The sequence below is a fragment of the Aulonocara sp. 'chitande type north' Nkhata Bay genome, linkage group LG9 (genome assembly GCF_057382095.1).
Source record: "Aulonocara sp. 'chitande type north' Nkhata Bay isolate Kocher_YH1m ecotype deep benthic linkage group LG9, A_spYH_male_GT1.1, whole genome shotgun sequence".
Lineage (NCBI taxonomy): Eukaryota > Metazoa > Chordata > Actinopteri > Cichliformes > Cichlidae > Aulonocara > Aulonocara sp. 'chitande type north' Nkhata Bay.
The window spans coordinates 20233659-20258438 of NC_141352.1; the positions used below are offsets into that span (position 1 = coordinate 20233659).

A 24780-nucleotide genomic window follows, 5' to 3' on the forward strand; every position below is an offset into this window, starting at 1 on the left:
TAGGTGGAACAGGCAGGATTCCTTTGAACCTTTTGTCGGTTCCTGTCAGAGGTGACAGAGGTTGGGTCTGATCTAAATGATGTAATCACTAAGGGTTTAAACAGACCTCCAGGCACACAAGTAGGCAGATGCAGCCCACCATAGAGGACCATATGATGGGTAGATTGACCCAGGGCAGGCCATACACAGAGACAACACCCCCACAACCCTTTACCCTAACTCTAGCCACCGAAGCCAGCACACCTCGCCTCAGCATGACTGATGTGTGAATGACAAATCACCAGAAGCTGCACATACAGAAACGTCAAGGCTAAGCCGAGGCCAAAAGCGGCGTCTAATTATGGGGATCCGCCCCTGTGGATGGGAAATGCCCTAAAAACACACCACGCTGGCCTTGTAATCGGTTTAATTATATTCTAATTGAGAACACATGTGACAGGAAAGAAATGAACACAACAAAATTATGGCAATGAGGTTTTTTAATGCTGATAAGAGCTCATACACGTGCCATAACATCAAGAGTGTAATAACATTAATTACAAAATGTATATCTGCTTGTAATATGTTGTTTTGTTCTTTTAGTTTACATTTACATAGGGAAACATTCATGTATGTACAAATGTTTATTTGAAGGTTTTTCTCTTAATATAACTACATCACAAGTTTCAGATTTGCCAGGACTGCTGGAGTGAGTTTAGCAATTAAAGCACAATCCAACATTCTGGTTTCTAACTCCCTGCTATACCAGGAGGGTTATATTGATATGTTAATATAATAAACATAATTAAATGAATTGTTTATTCGACAGACAGTTTGACTTAAAACAAGTTCCAAAGAAAAAGTACTAAAATGAGCTTTGTCTATATTAAATGGCATGAAGTTTGAACTATACTTATAAGCACCCTCTCTAAAAATATTTATTGACCAACTAAAGGAGTTACAAATCATACTGTATGGTTACATCATCTTCGCACATCTCTCGATGAAAAGCTCAGGTAGTAGTTCAACATTGTGGGACAAATAAAAGGAATATACCGTGTTTCCTATAGTTATCCAATGGCACACAACTTTATCAGATCAATACAGAAAATTGGACTACACACCAAAGTTCTGCTAGTCCGTGAAGAATTAAGTGACCATAAACTGACTCGGGATTGTCTCCACATTCAAGCAGCTGACAGAAGTACCTTGTTTTACTGCAGTAAGCCGGGTTGAGACGCTCAGTAGAAACATAATTGAGAATATGGTATGGACACTGGTTGCTTTATTAAGATCATGGCCTATCCTGCTGGCAGGAATTATGTACAACAAGAGACAACAATATGGGTCATATACAGTCAGATGAAGTCAGTCACACTCTCTCTCTGAACCTCGCCAACACGCAAACACACACACACACACACATCTTCCCCTGAGACTGCAGTTGTGCTCGACTAGCGCGATAGAAATTAAGGCTGATCACTGAAACGGAAAAGACAAAAAAGGCGCCTGTCATGCTGGAGAACATAAATAAAACACAAACACAGTATAAGGGCCTTGTTTTCAGTGCATAATAATAATAATATAATAACAATGGCAATAAACAGTCATTGTTCTCCTAATCAATAAATTAAACACTAATACAAAATATTAGAAACTGGATTATTTTTTTCTTTATGACCTTCAAATAATTGCTTCATTTAGAGGCAGAGGGAGTGCACACACAGTGAGGAGAAATAGTCCTTTCTCAGTCCCGTAGTCTCAATACTGTCCATAAACTCTTCTTGTCTAAAAATGACATAATAAAATATCGTACAACTACCAGTATTGTACCACATATGAGTCCTTTAGCTTAGTCTGTTACACTGAAGAGTTTAAACGTGGTGTGAGTAAGGAATAAATCTGTTAAAAAAGACAAAAATATCAGTTACCTTGTGTAAGCATGCACTTCATGTCATTATATATCCTTTATACAAACTTGTTCTGCTCCGTCTCAATTCAGACAAGACGGGTGATTTGTTTTACAGTCTGCTGATGCTGCTACCTTAATCTTCGATTACAGCTAGGACCCTTTAGACCTAGAAAAATAGGAAGCACTTTTGAAACAAACAAGTTAACCAAAACACGCACACGCTCATCCTGTCACACATACAACACATATTCGGTTTGTGGCATTTTCTGGGAACCTTTCAGGGTACTGCACTCTTTGCAGAGGCCGAAAACCTAACTCCTACTGTCTGAGGAGCCACTTTGCTGAACCTGAAGGAGCAAAATCTAACCTCTTGACCTTTCCTCCCGCAACTGGAAGGACCCACTTTCAGGCAGAAGGTGAACTGTGTTACCAGCTGCCTCTATAAGCAGGCTTTTTAATATTACGTTTTAAAATGTGACCTCAATAAACAAAACACAGACTTTTGTGGCTGTAGTACTCTTAGAGTCAGATATTGATTTCTTTTTAAAAACTAGATTTTTTTTAAATAGAAAATATAACATAATAAATATCAAGAATGATTCTGGTCTGGTCTCTTCAGTTGATCTGATAGATTAAATACATCACTTACAACTGCCTGTGTGTTTGCACGTAAGCACCTACACACGCGCAGAATCCCTCCACCATGTTATTGCGTCCTGGGCTCCTGAAACATATCCGTGTGAAGCAACACTGCTGTGCTACACCAGGCTTATCTTTGTAATATCAGGTCACTTAAAACGTGGGGATTAGTGAGATAATTCTTTGGGAGCAACGAGCAGGTGGAGGTACAAGGAACAGAGGGAGTGCTACATCAAAGCTGGGAGAAGGAAATGAAGGGAAGAAGAGACAGAAAGATAAATTAATTAAGTAATAAATAAATACTGTAAGTGTACATTACTTCTTCAACCAGCTTCCATAGCAACTGACTTCACAGTGATCTGGGAAGTCTGCAAAAAATGTGATTATGTTACAGTATGTTAGCACCGTAGCATTACCATTCAGTGCTATTGTGTTTATGGGACAGTGTACTGGACCTGTGTGTTGTTATATGAGTTTGTGTGTCTCATAGTCTGGTCTGAGCCTCAGGAATATAGATTTCGATACTGTCTGCGCTCTCGGTAGCAGAGCTCTGCCGAACTGACGCGGCGCGTTTGGCAGCTAGCAGGCGTTTGCGAGCCTCCAGACGCTGGCGCTCAGAGCTCTCCAGGGAGCGGTCCCTAGCCAGGGGAGGGTGGCCCTTCTGGGGCTTCTTTGGCACAGGAGGAGGCATCCTTCTCTCCTGGACAGGAATGACAAATAGTCTTAAAGACAGACCAGAGAGTCCTTATGGCAAGCTGCAGGTAAACACATGGACGAGCGACACGACTGCAGCCGGTTTGCATGAGGGTTAGCAAGAGCGGTGTGGCTGTTGCCGGCATAAGCATGCAATTTTTAATGAGGTTATGGTTCACAGTGGCAGCCATTTGTGTGGGGAAAGACAGCACGATGGTGGCCATTGCGTGAGGTAAAAGACCATTGGAGATGGGCAGGCCCCAACGGTGCATGGCAGGTAGAGTGGCTTCTCAAAAGCAGCTCACTGTCGACAAGACAGAACAAAACACACAAATACAAGTGATGGCGTCAGGCAGCCGACATGACAGTAAGCAACACATGTAAGCATGCTACAACAAAGCTTAACTGTAAATCATTAGGACTTACAATTCAAAGTATACAGTAATGACAGAAGATAGCATGCGGGTTAGTGGAGCATTCCAAAACAACACTGCAGTTAGGTCATTTGATTATTTAAAATGGAGTTGGCTGAAGCTCGTATTTGCCGTATGTGTCAGCACCTGAATTTCTGGAGGAGTCAGAGGTTTCCAGTTGTTGGCTTTCAGCTGGTGGAGTTCATCAAACTTCAGGCTAATGTTCTCAATGGACAGCTGGAGCATGTCCCAGAATCCAGCCAAGTCCTGAGAGACGGGCCGCGGGTGCGCATTTGGATTCTGATACACAAACATCACATGCATGGAAACCACACATAAAAAAATTAATACGGTTTATAAGATTATCACACACTTTTTCGAAAAAATACTATTTCTCTATAATATTTAATAGGAGTTAGAGGAATCACAAAATTGGCTTTAACTGTTTAGCCAAACATTTTTTAGAACTGCAGTGGAACAGATTTTCTATAAATCAGGTGAGACAGTTGCATCATATTGTGATAAGTGGGAGTACTGGAGTTGGTCTGAATCATAGACCTGCTGTGATTAAAAAACAGTTTCTTAATCTGTCTTGTCATCCTTCACTTAAGAAGGTTAAGCAATCCATTGCTACATAAACACAAACACAGCAGTATTCCAGTTGTATATTTTTGGATTTTTTTCTCAGTTAGTAAAAGACAAAAATGATTTTTTTAGTTAAATAAATCTTGCTGTTTTTAAATAGCTTAAATGTTTGTTAAATAATCTATAAATAATGCAACATAGAATTTTACATTTTTAACAAAAGGCATAAAAAACATAAATCTCTGGGTTTTAATGAAGATATGTAAATCCTGGGATCAGCATTCAGATATCCACGCAGCCACGCTCTTTCCTTTCATCTGCGAGTGACTGCAAAGATGTGATGTCTATAGTAGATGCATAGTAAATGAGTTCTGGCCTGGCCTGTCAGAGTGATTTGTGCAGGATGATGTCAGTGTGGGGGAGGGCTGAGGGGAGCATGCAGAGGATGAGGTGACACATACCAGATTCTCCTCACACAGCTCCCGGAACTGCTGGAACTTCTGGGACATCAGCAGCTGGGCACTCCCCACTGCACTGCGGATCTTACCCAGGACTGCAGAAAGACACAGACGCACATGCATGCACACACACACCCACACACCCACACAATGCAATTACTCACAGGACTGCATACTGCAGGCATGTTGCACCACTAACAGAGGGGCTGCATTAGTAATGCAACAAAAAAGGATGGATTAGAAACCTGCTTCATACGAGCATTTCAAAATACAAAACATCTGTGAACATCAGATGAGAATGACAGAAATCCATTTATATTTCACAATTCTTTTTCCAAAAATACAAAATCATTAAACACACAATGCAAAACACTGCATGTTTTAAGCATGGTCAAATCAAGCACCTGGTCTCAACAGCAACCTTTTATTTTTCTTACAATCACTTTCCAGCAGCCTCATGCATAAGATAAAAAAGGCTACACAACTAATTTAAATGTCACTGATCAGTGATATGGACTCAACTGCTAGGCAACTGCTAGTACATAAGGCTAGTGCTATTAGAAACTGAGAGGGTGAGTAATGAACCTGTTCTGCAGACAAAGACTTCAACCCCTTCAGGATGCGTGCGAGTGTGTCTGTGTGTGCACGTGTGCATTGTAGTCTGGGATCAGGGAAAATATGACCTTGAGACAGCCTCCCTGTTATCCATGTTCTGTGAGAAAATCTCTTGCCTGGAACCAAAACACTAGCTGCAAACGCAATGGCATTTTCAGTAAAACATGAAATCAGCTGCGCAGGTACGAATACAGTGCTTACAGTCTGTGGCTTGTTTACTCAGTCTGGTATGTCTGTTTGAGTGTACGTGTGTAAAACATATTTCGATGTGTGCATACAAGCGAGTGCTGTTCTGTGTGTTACATCAAGATGAAATAATTGCCTTGAAGGGGCACTCGGCAAACCCTGTGTGAGAGATCGTTATGCAGTGTATCCAGAGGACACAAGCGTGGCTGGGCCCAGCAGTGGCCTATTGATAAGTATGCACGGTATGTCTGTGGAGGCCAGAGGGCCTGAGACAGGAACAAGCAGCTATTGTGGTCCAGTACCACGAATACCAGCACCCTCCAAATCAAAAGAGGAGAGGAGGAAAGGAGGAAAAATAGACCTAATATCACTGCATAACAGAGTAAAATTTATCATGACATCTAAACATAATGAATCAACTCACTCTCTTCAGGCAGCTCATTCTCCATCTCGTCCTGCTCCATCTGTTTACACCAGCCCTCCATACGCTCTGTCTCAGCCTGCAGTAACTTGAGGAACCAGCGGCCGTCACGCGGGCACACCGATCGCCCAACCGCCTCCAGAGCCTCACCCTCTGGTTCAGGTACGTTGTCCATCCAGGGGTCAGGAGGAGGCAGGATGGATGGGTCAAAGCCCACCTCCCCGTAGTCATCTCCGGCACAAGCGTGGTAGTGGTTCCCAGAGCCCTGGATGCTGACGGTGGAAGTGGCAGCATCACGTGAGTGCTGGCGCGGCATGGTGGCGCAGAGACGCGGCGGCAGGTCCGGAGCGTCTGATGGGTCGTCGAGGTCAGCCTGCACAGCTGTGGTTACACTGTTGGAGCGGGTCATTCTGCGGTGACTAGGAGAAGATGTAAGAATAAGTTTACGTGGGACGCACAAAGGTATTATTGATTCTTCACCTGTTAAACATCTGATTAGTTTATTTTTATAGCCTTCCTTTTAGCAGCAATTATCATCACAATGATCTCAGCGATGAATAGCTTTTGTATTGTGGAACATCTTTTGTGTGTGAGTGTGCGTGTGCGTGTATGTTTTGTCACCTGGCTCATTCAATAGCAACAGTGTGTACAGGCCTCTGTCACACCGCAAGCCCTGCTGTGGGACCGCTGCGCATACACAAATAGTGGTAGCACAAAAACACACATGCACACACACTCACACCTGGAACCCTTCTCTACAGCTGGGCGTGCCATGTCGCATTTGACTCAGAGGCTTTGTGCCGCTGTCGGGCAGCCTCTGCCAAGTCTCTCCACACTATGTGCAACAGCAGAGACATGCACACACATACACACACACACAGAGCTGGCGATGTTCTATAGAGCAGCTCACCACCCAAGAGATAAATGGGATGTTAGAGGGATGCGGGTGCTGGGAGAGGAGAGGAGGGGGAGGGAACTGGCATGCTAACTTCACAGTGATTGGACAAGCCATTAGTCTAATAATTGATTACAGCTCACGACTTAAAGCACATAATTTAATAACATATACAAAAATGTAGCAGAGTGGTGGTCATTGAGACACTTTAAAAATAAGTGATACACTTTGATGAAAAGGCATAAAAGCCCTCATGGACATGGGCTCTAAGGATTAAAGAAAATAACTGGGTATTAGTGCTCATTTCAGTTTAACACAAATGCCCCCATTCAAAAATCCATTATACTACTGTGAGACATATATGGGATTACAATTGTCCTGTCAATAGACCCTCTCCACCAGGCCTGTTAGCTTTACTCTAAACCAAAAACTGCCCACAGTCCTCTCACACATGAAACCTCAACCTGACCTGCCTGCAGCATGACACACACAAATGATCACCTCTCGCTCAGCCCATCTCCGGACACACACTCCTCCTGAACTCTACCCATTCATCTTTACTTCCCCCTTTTTCTCATTCATCTCCCCTCTTCTGTGAACACAAAAAAAAAGAAAGCAAGATGGGAGTGGCGTCGGGTAGATCAAACAGCGTGTATGCGCTTTACGTGTACATGCCAGCAGCCCTTCGTGTGCGTGTATGTTTGTGTGAGTGTGAAGAGCAGTTAAAGAATAACTCCTCCAAGCAGGTGTTCAGAGCTAATGACCACAGCCTGCTTTCTATCAGGCTGCTAACAACTTCCTGCAGGGGCAGAAACAGGCAAAGCCAAACACTGCCCAGACAGACAGACGGTTAGATCAACAGACAAGAGGCAGAAGAACAAAAAGAACTAGGGCGTTTTAAAGGATAAAAGTTAATGTGAAAGAGGAAAAAAGCTATAAAACACAAGTAAGGTATGCAAGAGCTAATAAAAATCACAGAAAATCTTTCCTCTTCCTACATTCAAGTAATAGAAAGTGATAAATCACCACAGAGGTTGAGTTTTGCATTCCATATGTTGCTGCTGCTCTGAACCAGAAGGTCCTACGTTTTCTTCATTTTCCTGTCATCTGCAGATACTTGGTTTACACTTAAAAGCAAGAGGAAATGGCCCTAAAAAAAGAAACATGCCTTATTTGGATTTAATGTCTAACGAAAGCCTTCAGTCAGCTAGGGCAAAAACAAAAAGGCTAACATTGCTAATTATCCCTTATATTAAGTTTTCAGGACTAGTGCAGTGCCTGTGTGTAACAAAGGCATTGCAGTTTGATGGGCTATCAGCCAAATGGTAAATCCCATGGCTGAGAAATGAAGTGTGTCAGAAAGTATCAAAAATGGCAGTTTTTAATTAATAAACATTGAAAATAGTTTTGTCTCTGTGGCTAATTTTCTTCTTCATACTAACATAACATGAGGTGTCTGCTAGGCCTCACCTCAGCTTACCTGAGTCACTGAACTGAACCTCTGTACATTGTTTGCAGTACTTTTGCCATTTGGAGACTTTTAAAATGTAATCATCTGAGAAATAGTTTGGTTTGATGTGATTTACAGCTTGCTAACTTCCCTTGCTACCCCTGGCTGATAACTTACTGCTCCACCCCCTCATCCAAATATGGTCACTTCTGGCCATAAAAAACACGGTGGCTGCTAAAACGTCAACTTTGGGGCTTTAAAATGCGGTCCACAACCCAGTAAGTGACATCACCGTGGTTACATCTTTACACTGTTAAAGCCTCTGATGACAAAGGCAGGAAGCTGCTGAAAACATACCATGGTGAAAGTGTGTCAGAAAGAATTTTTAGCCAAAACATGAGGAACACTTGTCTAAACAACTTCATATTAGACGCTGGACTTCTGGAACACGAGGTTCAGAGCAAAACATCTGCCGAGTAGGAAGTACATCAGATGAATGTTTGGTGAAGAAAGCGAAGAATGCACACAAGCACACAAATACAGAGAGAGTCCTTCATAAAACCATAGCAGTGTTAATTCCTCCTCTTGCTGGTGACAGGTAGTGACGGGAAAAATCAGGGCTGGCACTAGCCTTCATGGTGAGATTAGGAAAGAATCTGTACAGTGTCCAACATACCCTAAATTTAATTTGTGGGGTCGTAAAAGACCAACCTACATCAAATAAGTCATCCTGTTCAGTTTGCATTTAAGTAAATGCTTCATATACAAATATTATCATATTAAAAAAAATAGGTAAAAGAGAGAAGGAAGATGTTTGTCTAAAGACAAGCATGTTATTTGTTCTTTCCAACACTTTTACATCTCTTTCCACTGCCCGTCAGTTAATCCTAGTTCAAACAGCAAGCTGAGGTTATGACTTATGACTGCTGCATAAAAACACACAGACACTCACACCCACACACACACCTACAGACACACTGAAGAAGGCCGTAGGAGTCTGGCACTCTCATTGTCTGGGAATCTAATGTAGGGGGCAGCATGCCCAGACCTCCCAGGTGTGCACTCATACACACCCACACACACACCATTACAGATGAATGCCAACAGGTAAACAGTCATGCATGTATCAACAAAAATACATGCCAACCAACACCAAACATTAACCAGAAAAATGCATTAGCTGCAGTCCAGCATAACAACAAGTCCAAACTTAGGTAGACTACAGCCTATCTGGATGAGTTAATATTTGGCTTGGCGTATCCGGGAACTCAGAGCATGGTTGATCAGCTGAGACCTCCTCCTTTCAGAAATCCCCTAACATTCCACATCCAGCACATTTTGAAGTGCTGGACGTGGCCCTCTCTGTGACCTTTGATAAAAGCTTATGTCGCTTTGAATTTTAGAAGCATCCCTTCAATGAGTTGCAAAAACCAGGAACTGGCTAAACTGACTAGCTTTCCTAACTAAACAGAAGGTGACTTAAAAAAATAAAAGTGTGTGTGTGTGGGGGGGGGGGGATGAAAGCAGACAGATAAGCTACAAATGGCTGTGTCCCACCAGAGAACTTAAAGGAGTGTGGTGCAGTGTGAGCTAATGAAACAGCGAGCACACTAGGCTCTTCTACTCAAACTGGGAACATGCAACAGAATAAACGGCTAACTGACAGCGCAGCGGTCTCTCGGACCTAAACAAACTCAATAAAACTCCCTCCTCTTCTCCCTCCCTCACTCCCTCCCACACATACACAAACACGCAGCCCCAAACAGCCTGAATCACAATGACTGGAGCAACAGATGGCTGTCAACTCACCCCCTCAGCTTTCCAATCTCCCTATACCACATCCTCTGGCCCAGCTGTCATTTGGGGCCCTTAGTTGAGGGGGCTCTGACGCCAGCCACCCCTCAACTGTGGACAGCTGCTGTAGGGAAGCCAGTGCGGAGGGGTGGGGGGCAAAAGCTTGTAACGCACATTATCAACCTACCCTGGTTTCAAAAAGCCCTCTTTCTGATATCCCTGTTTCATCTCTCTTCTTACTTATCCAGTTTCCCTTTAAGAACATCTACTCCCTTTTTTGTTTCTACTCACCATCGCTCGTCCTCCACCTGAATTCCTATCGACTGGAATTTAGACTGCTCCTCTGTGGGCCCTCCTTCTTCTGGGTCCACCTAAGAGAAGGGGGAGAAATTCTCAAATTGTCTGCATGGCAGAAAAACTGGATTAGAACTCTGACTGAACCCCAGTCTCATTGCAAACCTGGATCCCTATGGACAGGCACTTGCGGAGAGCTTCTCTCTGCGCCTTGGTGTCCGCGGAGACGTGTGCAACTGCGGAAGTGGTGGCGGTGGCAGTGATGGTGATGGTGCTGTTGGTGACGTGCTGGCTCGCAGGGCCGTGCACCTGAGCGTTAGCTGCCTCTATGGCTGCCGTCAGGGCCTTCATGCTATCGATGCTCTCTGTAGAGTTGGACAGGCCCGGCTGGGAACTGATACCCGTTCGTGTGCCGGGACCCCCGTCCATGTACGCATCCTGGGCGGACTCGGTGCTGCTTTGGGCTGTGATCGATATAAAAGGTTTGGATGGGGTAGTTCGTGGTGGGACCGGAGGAGGGGTCTTTTTGTAGGTGGTGATGCATGATGACACTGCAAAGAAGACACACACAAAAAGACAGATGTCAGAAATATCTTGGTGCTTGAGTCTGTGTTAGAACCTAGAGGTGCGAGGTTTGAGAGAAGTGGATATTTGTGAAGCAGGGTCCACTTAAATGCAAGTACAATAATAATTTAATAGACATTTAAAGAAGTAAACGTAAAGTAGATGAAGGACATCAAACATACAGTAACCACCATTGAAATTAATTTTTTACATATATGTAGATAGATGGCAGTTCACCCAGAGGTCTTAGATGTCTGTGCTGCAGTCAAAATGTGCAGTAGATTAGAGCCAACTTTGACAAATCAGAGCTGCATCTAGGTGTTAGGATTAGTATGTCAGCCACTTGACCCACTGATCTAGATGGTTAAGCTCTATACGCACTGACTGTACACATCCAGAGCAATGTGATTGTGCCAAATATAGCTCTCCCTGCTTATGCGTCCTTATGTGACAGAAGGTAAATGACACTGCTGAAGCCAGCTACAGAGCTGCATGCACCCCCGAGGCTTTGTGTTAAATGCAAGTATGTATGGGAAAAAAAATCATCATTGCTTTTCCCAGTAACTGTCTTCCTCTTGCATTCTCACCCTCTCATGTTACAGCTACAGGTTGTGTGCAGACAATGGAGCCTCTCTGACACACACACACTGAGTCAGAAGCCTTAGAAACATGCCAAAAGACAAGAAGCATAGCCTGTGTGAGGAAAGACAAAAACAGCCACCTCCTAACTATATTATGATTTGGAGTCTCCTTCCTGGCTTAGTGCTACCATCAAAAGTAGGTCGCCCTTTCTGCGTTCTGTGGCAAAACTAGGACGGCAGGTTTCCTGGATCCCTTTTTAATCCCTACAAAAGACAAACATCCTACCATGGTGAGATCGGGAGTCTGTGCGCGGCACACAACTGTTACCAACCACACCCAGCACACGCGGCGCTGTATATAACTATTACAGGGAGAGCTCTTGTTTGCTTTGTGTCTTGCCATCTCGCTGACAGCTACAGAGAGGCCTTAACATACTGGAGGTGAGCAGTGGGGCTGACTTCATCCTTTTGGTTTGTCAGAGTCATTCGTTTGTACCCGTCCTCCTCCTCCTCCTCCTATTGAAGATTTGAGCCTCTTGACAAGCTGGAAAGTATTCAGATAAGATGAGTGCTGCACTGAGTGGAGATCACAGCTTGTGAGTGTCTTTGATGATGGCAAAACAAACCACAATAAAGGGAAAAAAGGATGATTTACTGTATTTCCTTCTGAAGCTAAATACCATATGTAATTCTTTACAGATAGTGTATGTGTGGGAATTACTGCCAAAACCAACAAACTTATCTAAGTGTGCCATATTTGCACTGTCGTCTCGTTCTAACAGTTTTCTAGGGAAAATGATCGACATCCAGGTCTAATCTTCAGAAAGGTCACACAGTACAAACCCATAAGAACAAAAAGATGTACATCACACACACGCATGCACTCACACACAGAAAGAGGGCGAGGTCCTGCCCCTATCAACCATGGGGTTTCAAAAGAGAGCATGCATCATCTTTCAGTTTCTATTCCCTGAAGTCATCTAAAAGTCACACGTGTGTGTATGTGCACATGTTGGATGACTGTATATGTGTGTGAACTCCTCTCAAGCCTACGGAAGGGTTAAAAAGGGTTTTTATCTGCTCAAAGGAAAAAAAAAGAAGAAAAAGACTGCATGAAACTGGAGACGACGCGCTGTATCCCACCCTAGCTGTCACTGTGAGAGCCAGACACAGTGGAGAATGACAGGGGTTTCAAATGCCAAGACAGGTTAAGTAAACACTCGGGAGTCTGAACATGCCCACGCACAAGTACGCGCACACAGGCCTGGAGAGGCACACAAATAATATTGACACAACCCTGCTTAACATTTCAGCTTCTCCACATCAAGGCAGACCGCACACTTCCTGCCAATAATATGCTCTCTATCCATCAGGAACTGTTGTCAGCAGCGTACCAGCCTGTACCAGTGACTCGTATGCAAACTCGTGAAAGGATGTGAAGTCAAGCATTTAACAAAATAAAGGATTTTAGTTTTATGTTGAAAAATCTTTCAACTATAATGAAATTAAACAAGTGAATCCTTTAACTTTAGCCTGTATGTACAGAAAAATTAGTGGAAAACATCTGACCAAAACAACTTCCCGGATTAGACTGAGACCAAGTTTCCAGTTTCCACATAGCTGATAAGAAAATAGCTTGACCGCCTTACAGCCATGAAAGCATTAGACAGCTATACTGCCCTGGACCTCCCACACTCGCAAGCATTCAAGGACAGAGTAAAGCAGGAATGTGATGCATGACTCCATCAAACCCTTAGAAAGGAATGTGAAAACCTCTCTTTACTAACCACAGATAAACAGTGACGAGCACACAGAGAGGTTTGTCTGTCACTTTATAATATCAGGTCAGTGCAGCCTTGATCAAAGAGTAAAGAAAGTTCATATTCTCTTGTGTGCAAAAAAACAAAAACAAAACAGGACTAACTTCCTCGCTTAATGGAAAGAAGAATGTGGAATTTTATCTCTCTTCCCACTGAGAGGTAGGTGCAGCCTGCTGCAAGCATTGTCATCTCCAAGAGGAGAGGAGTTTGTGAATGACAAAACTTTAGTGGCTCTCTGCCAAATCCTCTTTTGACAAACGCTTCAAAAGTCCCATGCAGACAAGTTGGTGTGAATAGCAGTTCTTCTTGGCAGGGCACTCTCCCCACCCGTGGGCTTGATAATATCAAAGAAAGCCCTCTTCCCTCCCCTGAGACAAAGCAAGTCTCCATTCATTTCTCCGGCCTTAGGAACAAAAACAGACTCGCTAGCCACCTCTTTTTTTCCCTTTTCTTTTTTTTGACTGCGCCCCATTTGTGTGCCTGCATAGGTGTATGCTGTTTCCTTTATTTAATCACCGTGTTCATGTTACTAGACAGATTGAAGGCAGGCAGCTGCCTTGTAATCTCCAATCTGTATATCTGTGGGATAGGCCACTTCAAAGAGCAGACGGTTTGGTTTAAGAGGCTAGCTAACAGGAATGAGCTCCCCCGTGCGGGGGCCAAGGGCAAATCCACCACCATCCAAAGAAATACAAAGACTGGGATGAGGGGCGGTCGGTATGGGGGAATATTGACAGCTGCGTCCAGCTGCACTATGTTTGGGATCAGGGTCTGCCAGAGGGGAGAGAAGAGCGAACACAGAAGAAGAGTCGAACAAGACGGAGGAGGAGGGACTGGGGTAAATCACAGAGTTACTGCCCGACTCCTTCTGCTCACTTTGTCCATTTGTCCGTCTCACTCCCCATCAAGCACACTCACTCACACAGAGGCCCAGCTGGAGTCCTTTGTGATAGCGTCACCATGGCATCACATAGCAACATAAAGTTTGCTGGGAGGCCTGGTATTTTACCACCAGCAAGCAGAGAAAGAGCTTCCACTGGTCATTTGTTTACTCTGACAGGTTACACCAGTCAACAGGAAAACTTAAAAGCTGAAGTGAAAAAGTGAAACAAAAAGCAGAATATCAGCAGAGGCACGGCAGCTGAGCGCTCCTGCGCTGTAAATAAATATCCCAGAGCGTTTTGTTTTTTTTGGGGGGTTTTTTGCCTTGAAGCGCTGCCTTTGTACAGCTGAATGCTAAAGTCTACCAACCAGTTTTTCTTGGACTGTTTTCAAAAAGGCTTGTCATTGTGTTTCAGGGACAGTGTTATTGGATGACAAGCACTTGAAAGGTTCAGACCGTATGACATTTCACTGCTGTTCTGAACAACAGTGCAGCACTAATACCAATCCTGACTCAACACTGCCTCTAGATGGCTACTTTAAACTGAAAGAAACTGAAAGAGATTACGAGAAGCCTTGTCCTTTAACATTTTCTACATGCTAAAAACAAAACTTAAGATAGCAGATTAGCTGTTTGTTACTTATCACTGTTAAGTTAGTATTACAGACACAACAAACACGGCACATGATATACAATGAAACATGAACGTTTCTGACAGGCCTGTGAGTCACCTAAAAGTTTCTATGAGACTTCGAAGTCAGTCTGCAGCTCCCAGCCACCAGAGGTCAAAGGGCAGCAGAAAGGGTTTCTGCTCTCCAGATGCCTGAGCACTCAGTAACAATAGCTCACTGTGTGTGCCTATGCATATATGTGAGAAGGAGGGGAAGGTGGCGGTCTGCACTGCCCTTTAAAGGAGTATATTTAGCATGTGTGAGTGCTTTTGGGGGTGGTAGTCTTTAGTGCAAATGGTGCCAAAGTTGTAAACATCCTGAAACTGCTGATTTAAATGTATTTTTTTACGTTATCATAAGGATGCATATCAGTATGAAACATGTGTCAAATATGCCTCTAGTGTCCTCACACCAGCAGTGCTATCAACAAAGTTGTGTTCTCAGCGTGCCCCTACTGACAGCAACCCGTGACAACAGTGGGTAACTGCCCTGGCAGGCTTGTGTCTCCTGAATCACTAGATAAGAGTTTGTTTACAACTGTCAGCCACCGCTAAATCTGGCAGGCAGCTGCTCCCTGTTAGGCAATAGATTTATTTCACTTAACCTACTTTCCTGTGTTCCAAGTTCAAATAGAAAGCCTGGTTACCTGGATTCCTCTTTTATGGCTTGATGCTCTCCTCGCCCTGTCAATCAGTGACAGGTGTGGACAGATACAATGTGGACTGAGACGTTAAAAACTAAAGGGGAAAAACAATAAAAAACTGAAAGTTCACATTAAGCTTTTCATTTTAGGTGTAGATCTAATGTTTTAGGATCACATCACTCTTGAACTACGCAGCTGATTGTTTTATACATGTATATAAAAATCATCAAATGACTAACAATTACTCTAACAATAGTGTAATTGCCAACATCAACACTGTAAATGCATGCTAGATGACACTTGTTGCACTGACAGGTATAATCAACCAGGATTTCACATAAATATATGCTCTCAAAGTTCCTCCCTGTACAGTCGTGAAGCATGTGGGCTTGTCTTCTTCAGACAAGCCCACATTTTTGTTGTTTTAAATCAAGGGGCTTTCTTGTTAGACCTGCCCTGTGATGGCTCCAGGCCATATTTTTTGTTCTCCCCTTCTCCTCGGCCTGACGAGCCAACAGACACACGAAGAAATACATCAGCCTTTTCTTTCTGTCCAAAAGACCTGCCTGCAGGGGCTGAAAGCAAGCATATAGTCACTCAACATAAGGGGGAGAATTAGAAAAGCGTGAGAGAGAGATAAAGATAAAATAACAGAAAGGGAAGTGAGATGGGACAAAGTGTGCCATGCCGTTTACTTCACTTACTGTACATTCCAGCAGCTTTGTGGGCCATAAACCTGAGTATTAGCTCAAACACTAAAACTAGCACACCCACACATCTCACGCATGCTTTCACTGCACTCATTTCCCACAGCATTGCTCACAGAGTGACTGATACTTTAAGAGCAGACTAGCTCAGTGTGCGCGGTGACACATCAGATGTGCTGGCAATGACAGCATGGGCAACTGTAACAAGTCTAGCATACCGAAAAACAGAATCATGTAGCTGAGGGGGAAATCAGATAAGTCATTACGTGAAGTTATATTTGCGATTGAGCAGTGTCTCAGAATATGACACTTGTTCAATTCTTTTTAAAGAAGAAGAGAGAAGCCTTGATGTGGTCTTTTTGTCTTGCTAAGTGGATAACACAAGCCACTTAGGCCAGTGGCTTTTAAACTAAAAATACACGCAACACACCAGTGTTGCCACCACACTGTCTCCAAGTGCTGAATACAGTTCAGATAAAACATGACTGTCCTCTAGAACTGAAAGCCTGTGGAATTACAGCCAAGCACAGAAAAATAGAACCACAAGCCTTGGGAATAATGCTCACTGGGCATAAACAGCAAACACAAAGGCGACAAAAACACAAGAGGCTGATACGCAAACACACATGCACGCACGCACGCTTGCGTGCACAGAGGCATCAGCTTCGGGGCCTGAAACACAATACCGATGTCATGTCATTACATGAAGGATCACTGCTTGCTGCAGTTGTTATTTACATATAAATGCAGCAGAATGTGGTCAAAAGTTCACTTCTTCTTTCCTCCAACAAGAAAAGGCATGCTACAAGCTTCCTGTGGAGTTACACTAAAAGTCCCCCCCCCAAAAAAAAAAAAAAAAAAAAGAAAGTCAAAACTTGATTCATAAAATGACCGGGCACAAAAAGTAAAAGGAAAGCTGGCTTGCTGTTTTTACAAGCGTTTGAGTTTACTCTTCCAGGAATGCCATGAAACATCAGTGTCGGGTGTTGTTTCACAGCACTGGGGTTTTTCTCCTCGCATTCCTTCCCCCTTTCCCCCTCTTTGACGTTCTTTGTCCTGACCACTTGCACATGGAGGGGAAAGGAGACACTGGCGGCCTAATCCACTGCCAGAGGCACACTAAAGCCATCTGGGCCCAAAAAAACCAAAAGTTTGGCCTTCTGTTTCTCCTATATGAGAAGAGAAACTGGTGGGGGTAGATGGAAAGTTAAGAGAGAGGAAGGGGAAAACGAAGGAAAAAGGAAGGCAGGAGGTACAAGAGAGGCTAAAGGGGGGATTTGGAACAAGAACCAGGCAACACTAGTGCAGTCTTTTGTGGTTTTCATTCCTGACCTTCTGACCCTATACATCCTGTTGACGGGGTCGGGGGGGCAGAACGAAAGATGAGATTGCCGCTATAGGCATCCGTGTGTGCCCAAAAGGAATGTGAATGCAACGAGCATGAATCAGGACAAATATGAAAACCTACGAAGATGATACAGAGCTCTGGGTGTCTCTCTCAGGTGTGACTTTTCACACCCCTCTCTCCCTTCTTCCTGTGTGTTTACATGCACTCCCTGCTGAATCTTATGGGGGAGGAACAATGGTCTCTCCAGCATTCCCACTCTCCTGCTGAGAGCACCCGTTTGTCTCCTGCATTCCTTTTCCCATTCATCTCTTTCTCTCTCTTCCCTCCTGGAAAAAAAACTCCTGCTACTTTTTTTTTTTTTTTTATACAAGGGGGAGGGTCCTGAGCATGTGTCTCAAAAATCTGAGTCAAATCAGTCCCCTTCGACACAGCCTCCCCCCTCCTCTTTCCTCTCTGTTTTACTTGGTTAGTGAAGCAGCAAAGCTTTAAGAAAGGGAGGAGAAAGAGGAGATGCATTCTTTCTCTCCCGCTTGCTGTCCCTTCAGTATGCACCAGCGGTGAGTTGCGGCTTATTTTTAATGACTGGTAAAAAAAAAAGAAAAAAAAAGGAGGGCTGGGTGTCTTCCCCGCCGGCCGCTTGCACACAGGCTCAGTTACTAAGGCATACACACACACGCACACATTACTGTAGCTGAGTCTGGGACTTTCACAGAGAAGTCTTTAATTTGCACTGGGGCCTGGCCTCCCACACTGCACAGCCCAAACCACCCACTTACAGCCATGCACTCTTCCTCTGACTTACTCCAACATATTCTCTCCCCTCTCCAGAACAGTGAAAGCAACAAGAACTCTCAACCACATAATTTTGCTGTCAAATAAAGTAAAACCTTTCAACATTCTGTAAAGATAATATGGCAAAAAAACAACAACATGTTTTTCTGCTCTTCAAAAAAACTCCCATCTCCTTTGGAAGAGATTTAACTATATATCCCACTCCCTCTTATGTTTTCATTCCCTGAGGGGTTTAAGTTTGCAGGCCCTGCCCTGCCCAGCTTTAGCATTCAGGAGCCACGAGGATCATCCATAGTCAACACTAAGGAAATCCTTTCAGGGCTTTGCTTTTCCTTTGCCCCTGATGCCAAAACACAGACAGGAAGAGCAAAAATGGGGAGTGGGATAGTCCCTACCTGACAGTGGAGCCCCTATCCACCTGATCTAACACAACAAATGAGCGGTTTACTCTTTTTAAGTAATCCTCAAAGTAAAATAGTGAATTCCTCACATTAACAGGAAACTGTTGTATGTGCACTTTCTGCAGAGTGGAGACAGCAGGGGTGCATTGCCACAGCCATTCTTTGTGTTTGCAGTAGCCCTGTCAACTCCTCCCCGCGCCCTTTTCTCATTTTCCCCCGCTCGCTTAACTTTGTTCCAAACCAATGGCAGGACGAGAGGAATGAATGACATTCTCTTTGCTTGTGTTTCCTGTGTCAAAAGCACCACTCTTCCTCCTTAAACGGCTATAATCAAAGCATTCCAAGCCGTAACAAGCAGGGACCAATTAAGTCGTAAGTAAATATAGACACCCAGCAGCCACCTAAAAAGCTTTAAGTCCTGCAGATTTATCCTATTCACTTTTATTCTGCTCCAGAGCATGTCGAGGCAGGAAATCACTGATGATTCAGGTCATGGAAACACATAATAATTAAACCTGATTGATGCTATGTTATAGCAAAGGGCCTGCAGATCCAACTTTTAATCAAAGGTTACTTACGATCACATTGCATCAGACCTTAGGTTGTGCATTATATGGGACAACACTTATAAGTTGGTCCAGATTGCCAAATTGAACTGGCAAAACACTTCAAAGCAGGTGAAACTATGATGACATCTAGTGAAAGATTTCATATTGCATGTCTTTACTTTGCTACATCAGGATCACAAGAGCCGGATTTCCTTCAAATTGAATTTTCTTTTAGACATCTGATGGATAAAAAATTAGGAAGGAAGGTATACGGTCCAGCACATCGATGATGCATTTAAAACAGAGCTGGAAAAGCTAGAAAAGCAGATCCACAGATGTAAAACTTTTGAACTAAATTTAATTCCTCTGGATTTATTTATCTTGTGACTAACACTCTTAAGCTGTCACTGTGAAAGAGATGCTCAGTGTTTTCCACTCAAGTCAGTGAAAGAGCGACAGTGCAAGTTCCCACTGGCTTGCATTCTCAGACAGTCGTGACAGGATGAAGTAATTACTGAGCGGCTGACACACCAGCATGGCTAGGATTTATCTTCTCCAGGAAGAGAGATAGCCAAATCACAGTTTACCCACATTGAGCTCCCAGTTTGGGCTTGATCCTGCAGCTGCAAATGGAGAAGCCACACACAAACACTTTGACACCGTCGCATGCGTACACACACCCCGATGCTCAAAAAAACCCCCATCGAGTTACAGCTGCCAACCGCAACTGAGAATGGCGTCTTTCTCCTTTTTATTCCACATGTGTGCTGCGCCTGTGCTAGTGTGTCACTACATGCCTTGACCCAGCCCTTGTTTCCTGTCAAACACACCTACTCGAACCATCAAAGCAAGTAGAATGACAGCATTATGCAGGTGTGTGTGTGTGTGCGTGTGTGTGAGAGAGAGAGCGAGAGTGCAGAAGAGAGAATCAGAGACAGATGACACCAGAGTACTGTTTAATTTACATCCCTCTTTGAATAATAATTCCACCTTAGAGGATGGCACCTTTGATCCACTGACACACAGGTGTAGTTCACATACAGAGGCCTAGGTTGCTAACACAGGGCTTTATCTATCCCTATAATTAACAGCCAGAGCAGGATTCAGAGAATACTATATGTGTTTGTGCGTTACCGAGGAACAGGAATGGTTCGGAGGATTGATGGAGCTCAAAGGTGCATTCCTGTACAGCGTCCTCAGCAAACACTGTTTGATGTCAGTGTCTTGGAGGCATATATACATCAAGGATAGCATGAATGTCAGTCATCACTCAGGGGTACAGCAACTCTTATTGATGACTAATTCCTCTCTCCCAGTCCCTGTGTATGTTACACACACAGAAAAACACACCGGTAGCATTGATGAGGCAGAAACTCCACCAAAAATAATATCTGATAGTAATCTGAGAGGAGAACTTATGACTTGCCTCACATACACAACCTACTGTTGTGGTAAAACACCAAAAGGAATTATTCTATGAGTAGGAATTCAGCTCCCTCTAGTGGTGACCAGCTAGGACTGAAAGAATGATCATTTCATTAGAAACACTGCCCTGTGTTGTTTTTCTGTTTACAAGTAAGATAAAAATAAACAAAAATCAATTTTTATTTAATATCATCTACATATCAGCTTCATATATAAATTACATTTCAGAGAAATTACATTAAAATAATTAGCATAAACGTATTAGCCTGTTTTATGCAAAATATCTTGCCATGTGCTCATATATTTTGTTTATTTCTATAAAAAGCTAAGTCATGGTAGAAAGTTCACAGTTTTTAAAAATTTGCCATTTGCGAGACATAATTTTACTAAATCTTGAAAGTAGATGGTGTGCAAGACTTTGACTTTACTTGTTTAATGTTCCAGTTCAAAGATACAGAAGATGAGTTGCAGTTTTTTTCCTGTTTATTTGAAACTGGAATAATGTGAGTAATAAGAAAAAAACATAGTTTTGAATGCTGATGTTCAAAAAGGCACCAAAAAGCCTGCTTCACTAACTAATACACATTCATTATTAAATACTGCATCATAAATCAGAGAGGTATAAACATCTTCTGTAACGCAAAGAGTTGTAAATAGCAGATACCAGAGTAAAAATTATCTTGTGCAGCATTTTCAACTTTTTCCAAATAATTGGAGATTTTTTTTAAATGATAAAACATGGGTGAAAACATGCAGCTCTGCAGAGCTCCAATAGAGCTTCATGGCTTAGTGCTTAGCTGTTTTAATTAACAACATTTTCACCTGACCTCTTTATCTTTGTTCTTTAGTCTCATTTCAGCTCTTCGAGTGGATTACCAGAAATCTGGAATTAACTTTAACCACAGTGCTGAGGAATCAGCAGGCTGATGAAAGGGGAAAAGTTGAAAGCGAGTTAAGAAAACCTCAGCAAGAACACCTAAAAGTGAAGGTTAATTCTGGCACATCGCATCCAAAGACATGTCAGTTGCTCTACTAAACAAATGCTGCAGGTGAATGACTCAGTAAATATTTAGTGAGGTCATAGCTTCTACTTTTTAATTTTCCTTGAGTGTACACATTCATCATGCAACCCCTCATTAAGTCTCTAACCCAAACTCAGTGCGGACTAATAATAGCTTCTCTGAGGACTGAATTGAAAGGTAAAAAAGGAGATAGAGAGAAAAAAAGAAAGCGTGACTGAATCTGTTAGTCACACAGATGCACACACCTGAGGCAGCTTTGTATCCAATACACTAAACCACTCCTAACTCTCCCAAACTCATAAAATAGAACAAGAGACTCACTGGCCACTTTGTTAGGTACACCTGTTCAACTGTTCATTAACAAAAATTTCTAATCAGCGAATCACATAGCAGCAACTCAGGCTTGTAGACATGCTCAACAAAAACTGCTTAAGTTCAAACTGAGAGTCAGAATGGGACAGAAAGGTAATTTAAGGGATTTAGATTGTGGCATGGTTGCTGGTGCCAGACGATTTACAGAGTGGTCTTGTTTATGTCAGAGGAGAATGGACAGACTGCTTCAAGCTGATAGGAAGGTAACAATAACTCAAACAACCAAGGAATGCAGAAGAGCATCTCTAAACACACAACAAGTCAAACCTCGAAGCTCATCTTAATCTTTAATGGGAGATTCCCATCATGGATGTGCAACCAACAAATCTGCAGCAGCAGCTTTGAACATACAGCTTGAAGCAATAAAGTATTGTGCCTATTCTCCAAGAGATATCCAGCATAAAACACATGGTATTACAGTGAGCTGTAGAGGAGCTGATAAAAACAAGAAAATGTGGAAGAGAAGCATTATCCTGTAACTCTGCTGTTTAAAGTTCACTTAATTTATGGGAACAATAAACTTGTATCACACTGCATCAGTTTGAATGGCAAAACATTTGAAGAACTGGCATTTAAAAACTTATAGTGGTGAAACATTTCCCAAGAGAAAATAGTTTTCTGGGCAAATTTTGAGTTACTGCTGAAGACTTGGAACAATTGACTGAATAAAACTGATGGATAGAAATGATCCCTTTGGGTAAAGTTTGCACAAACCGTACAGAATGAGAGAAAAAAGCAATATTTGAGATAAGAAATAAAATCAAGAAGAGTGTAGCAGAGGTGTTGATTAAAACTAAAGTGGCAGAATAACTGTCACATCCAAGCTTAATATATAAATAAATATTAGCCTTTACTAACTCTTGAGTTATTTATGACCTGATAATCTGGTGTTCCTGTGATGAAGGCCTTTATTGATTATAATATGTCAGCAGGAGAATTCTCATTAGCTTATATTCAGGATGCCCTCTTTCACTTACATGATAGCAACATAATCTCACATGACCATGGCCTAGTTGAATCACTGGAGCCATGTGTGTAATGTACATGTGCATGTGTCCAGAGCATGTTGTGCTCAGGAGGGACACTGTGCCCCATCTGAAAATAGAACGGTGAAAGATGGTAGGTGAGCAGGCAGGCAGCATAGCTGGCAACCCTGTGCATGACTCACTCAAACACAGATGGTTGGAAAGAAACATGGGGCCACAGACTGCTCATCTGTCAAGCAGTGGGGACTTAGCAGCCCTCCATCTATCCTCCGAGGCCTTGGACTGGTAAGTAGCACCAGTGATATTCCTCACTGTGGGGCTCAGCATGGTTCTCCTATGCCCTCTGGATGCTCACTTGCACGCACAGAAGTCTGTCATGAACTCCTGAGCACCCCTAAAAATAACTATATTAATAGAAGTAATAACAGCGTATTTTAGTGTTATTTTCTGGGATTATCTTCATTTATTATATTTTCCTAACATGTCTATTAAAAACTGAGTGCAAACAGACTTTATGTCCAGTGTTGTTGATATCATGATATTACAGTGTGCTCACACAGAGGTTTTGCTGCTTCTGATGCAGGTTTGTCATTAATAGCCTAATAATAACTTTTGTTGCTGCGTCAGAAAAAGGATGCAGAGATAATCTCATGCCACAAATCAGTGATGCAGATTCAAAACACGCTTTAACTGAAATATAGCCAAAGTTCAAGCTGTTGTGATGATGCAGTGACATTGCGGTGTCCTAGCCCAGGAGCTGGTGTTAAAAATGTTTGTTCCTGTTCTGGTAGAATTAGGCTTCTGTGTTTGTTTACAGCACAGCTCCAGATCCAGGTGACAACAAGTTAAAAGAATGCCACTACACTGATGTGATGGACTACAAATCTATTCTCCACTTGTGAAATAGGGGTACATGACACTCTGTGCTGAGACTGCATAATAAAGGGAGGCTTTGTATGAATTCATGAACTTTAATATAAAACAACTCTATTACCAGTTTGCTTCGTGTACATGTCTGTGGAGTGGCAGGTTGATTTTCCTATGTCTGTACTGAATAATGCTACTTTAAGTGCTTGATGATTTGGTGAACTGCCTCTATGTGATCGAGATATAATGTTGTGCATGTTTCTACAACAAACACTTATTAAACTTCTTTATCGACTGGGACTTTGCCTTGAGTTTTATAGCTAAAGGCTCCACCCTAAAACCAGTGCATTATATTGAAATTTCTGATTTTCACTCTGATTTACTGAAAGACACTACAATAGGTCATAACTAATTAGGTTGCCTTTGAGGGATACATTTTAATGTGTATCCAATTGAATTGAGGTTTGCAAATGTGAAAAGGGCTGATTACATTTGCAAACAGCATATTCCATTAATATTAACTACAAAGCACTGCATGCATCTCATTAAGATCGGGAGTTGAGCCCCCCCTAAAAATGTGAACTTAGAATCGCCCCTGGTCTGACCTAAATAACTAGACCTTGCAGATGACTGTGTTGTGATGCTGTGCCAGGGCTTACTCTGCGCCATTCAGGCCACACCTGTTCCCAGCCCCCCACCCAGCCCAATCAGACATATACCAAAATAAACCAGGAGCTGGAACACGATCAACATTTCTGGGCTTTTATGAGCGGAGGCTGAAGGCATGTAACTCGTGGCTAATCTCACAGGGGAGAT

The 24780-nt window shown here is 42.8% G+C and overlaps 1 protein-coding gene across 3 annotated transcripts in view; it reads right to left on the reverse strand.

The window, feature by feature from the left end:
• Positions 1 to 447: 447 nt before the first annotated feature.
• dlgap1b (discs, large (Drosophila) homolog-associated protein 1b) overlaps positions 448 to 24780 on the reverse strand; it is a 98551-nt gene continuing 74218 nt past the window's right edge. For 2 of the 3 annotated variants that reach the window (XM_086306417.1, XM_086306419.1), the window contains 6 exons: positions 10500 to 10885; positions 10332 to 10411; positions 5905 to 6320; positions 4683 to 4774; positions 3784 to 3936; positions 448 to 3230 (listed from right to left, as the gene is read on the reverse strand). In XM_086306417.1, coding sequence (XP_086162543.1) covers positions 3015 to 3230; positions 3784 to 3936; positions 4683 to 4774; positions 5905 to 6320; positions 10332 to 10411; positions 10500 to 10885 — 1343 coding nt within the window. In that variant the 3' untranslated portion in view covers positions 448 to 3014. Of the gene's footprint in view, positions 3528 to 3783; positions 3937 to 4682; positions 4775 to 5904; positions 6321 to 10331; positions 10412 to 10499; positions 10886 to 24780 lie in introns of all 3 variants that reach the window. The other variant, XM_086306420.1, reaches the window with a different exon arrangement.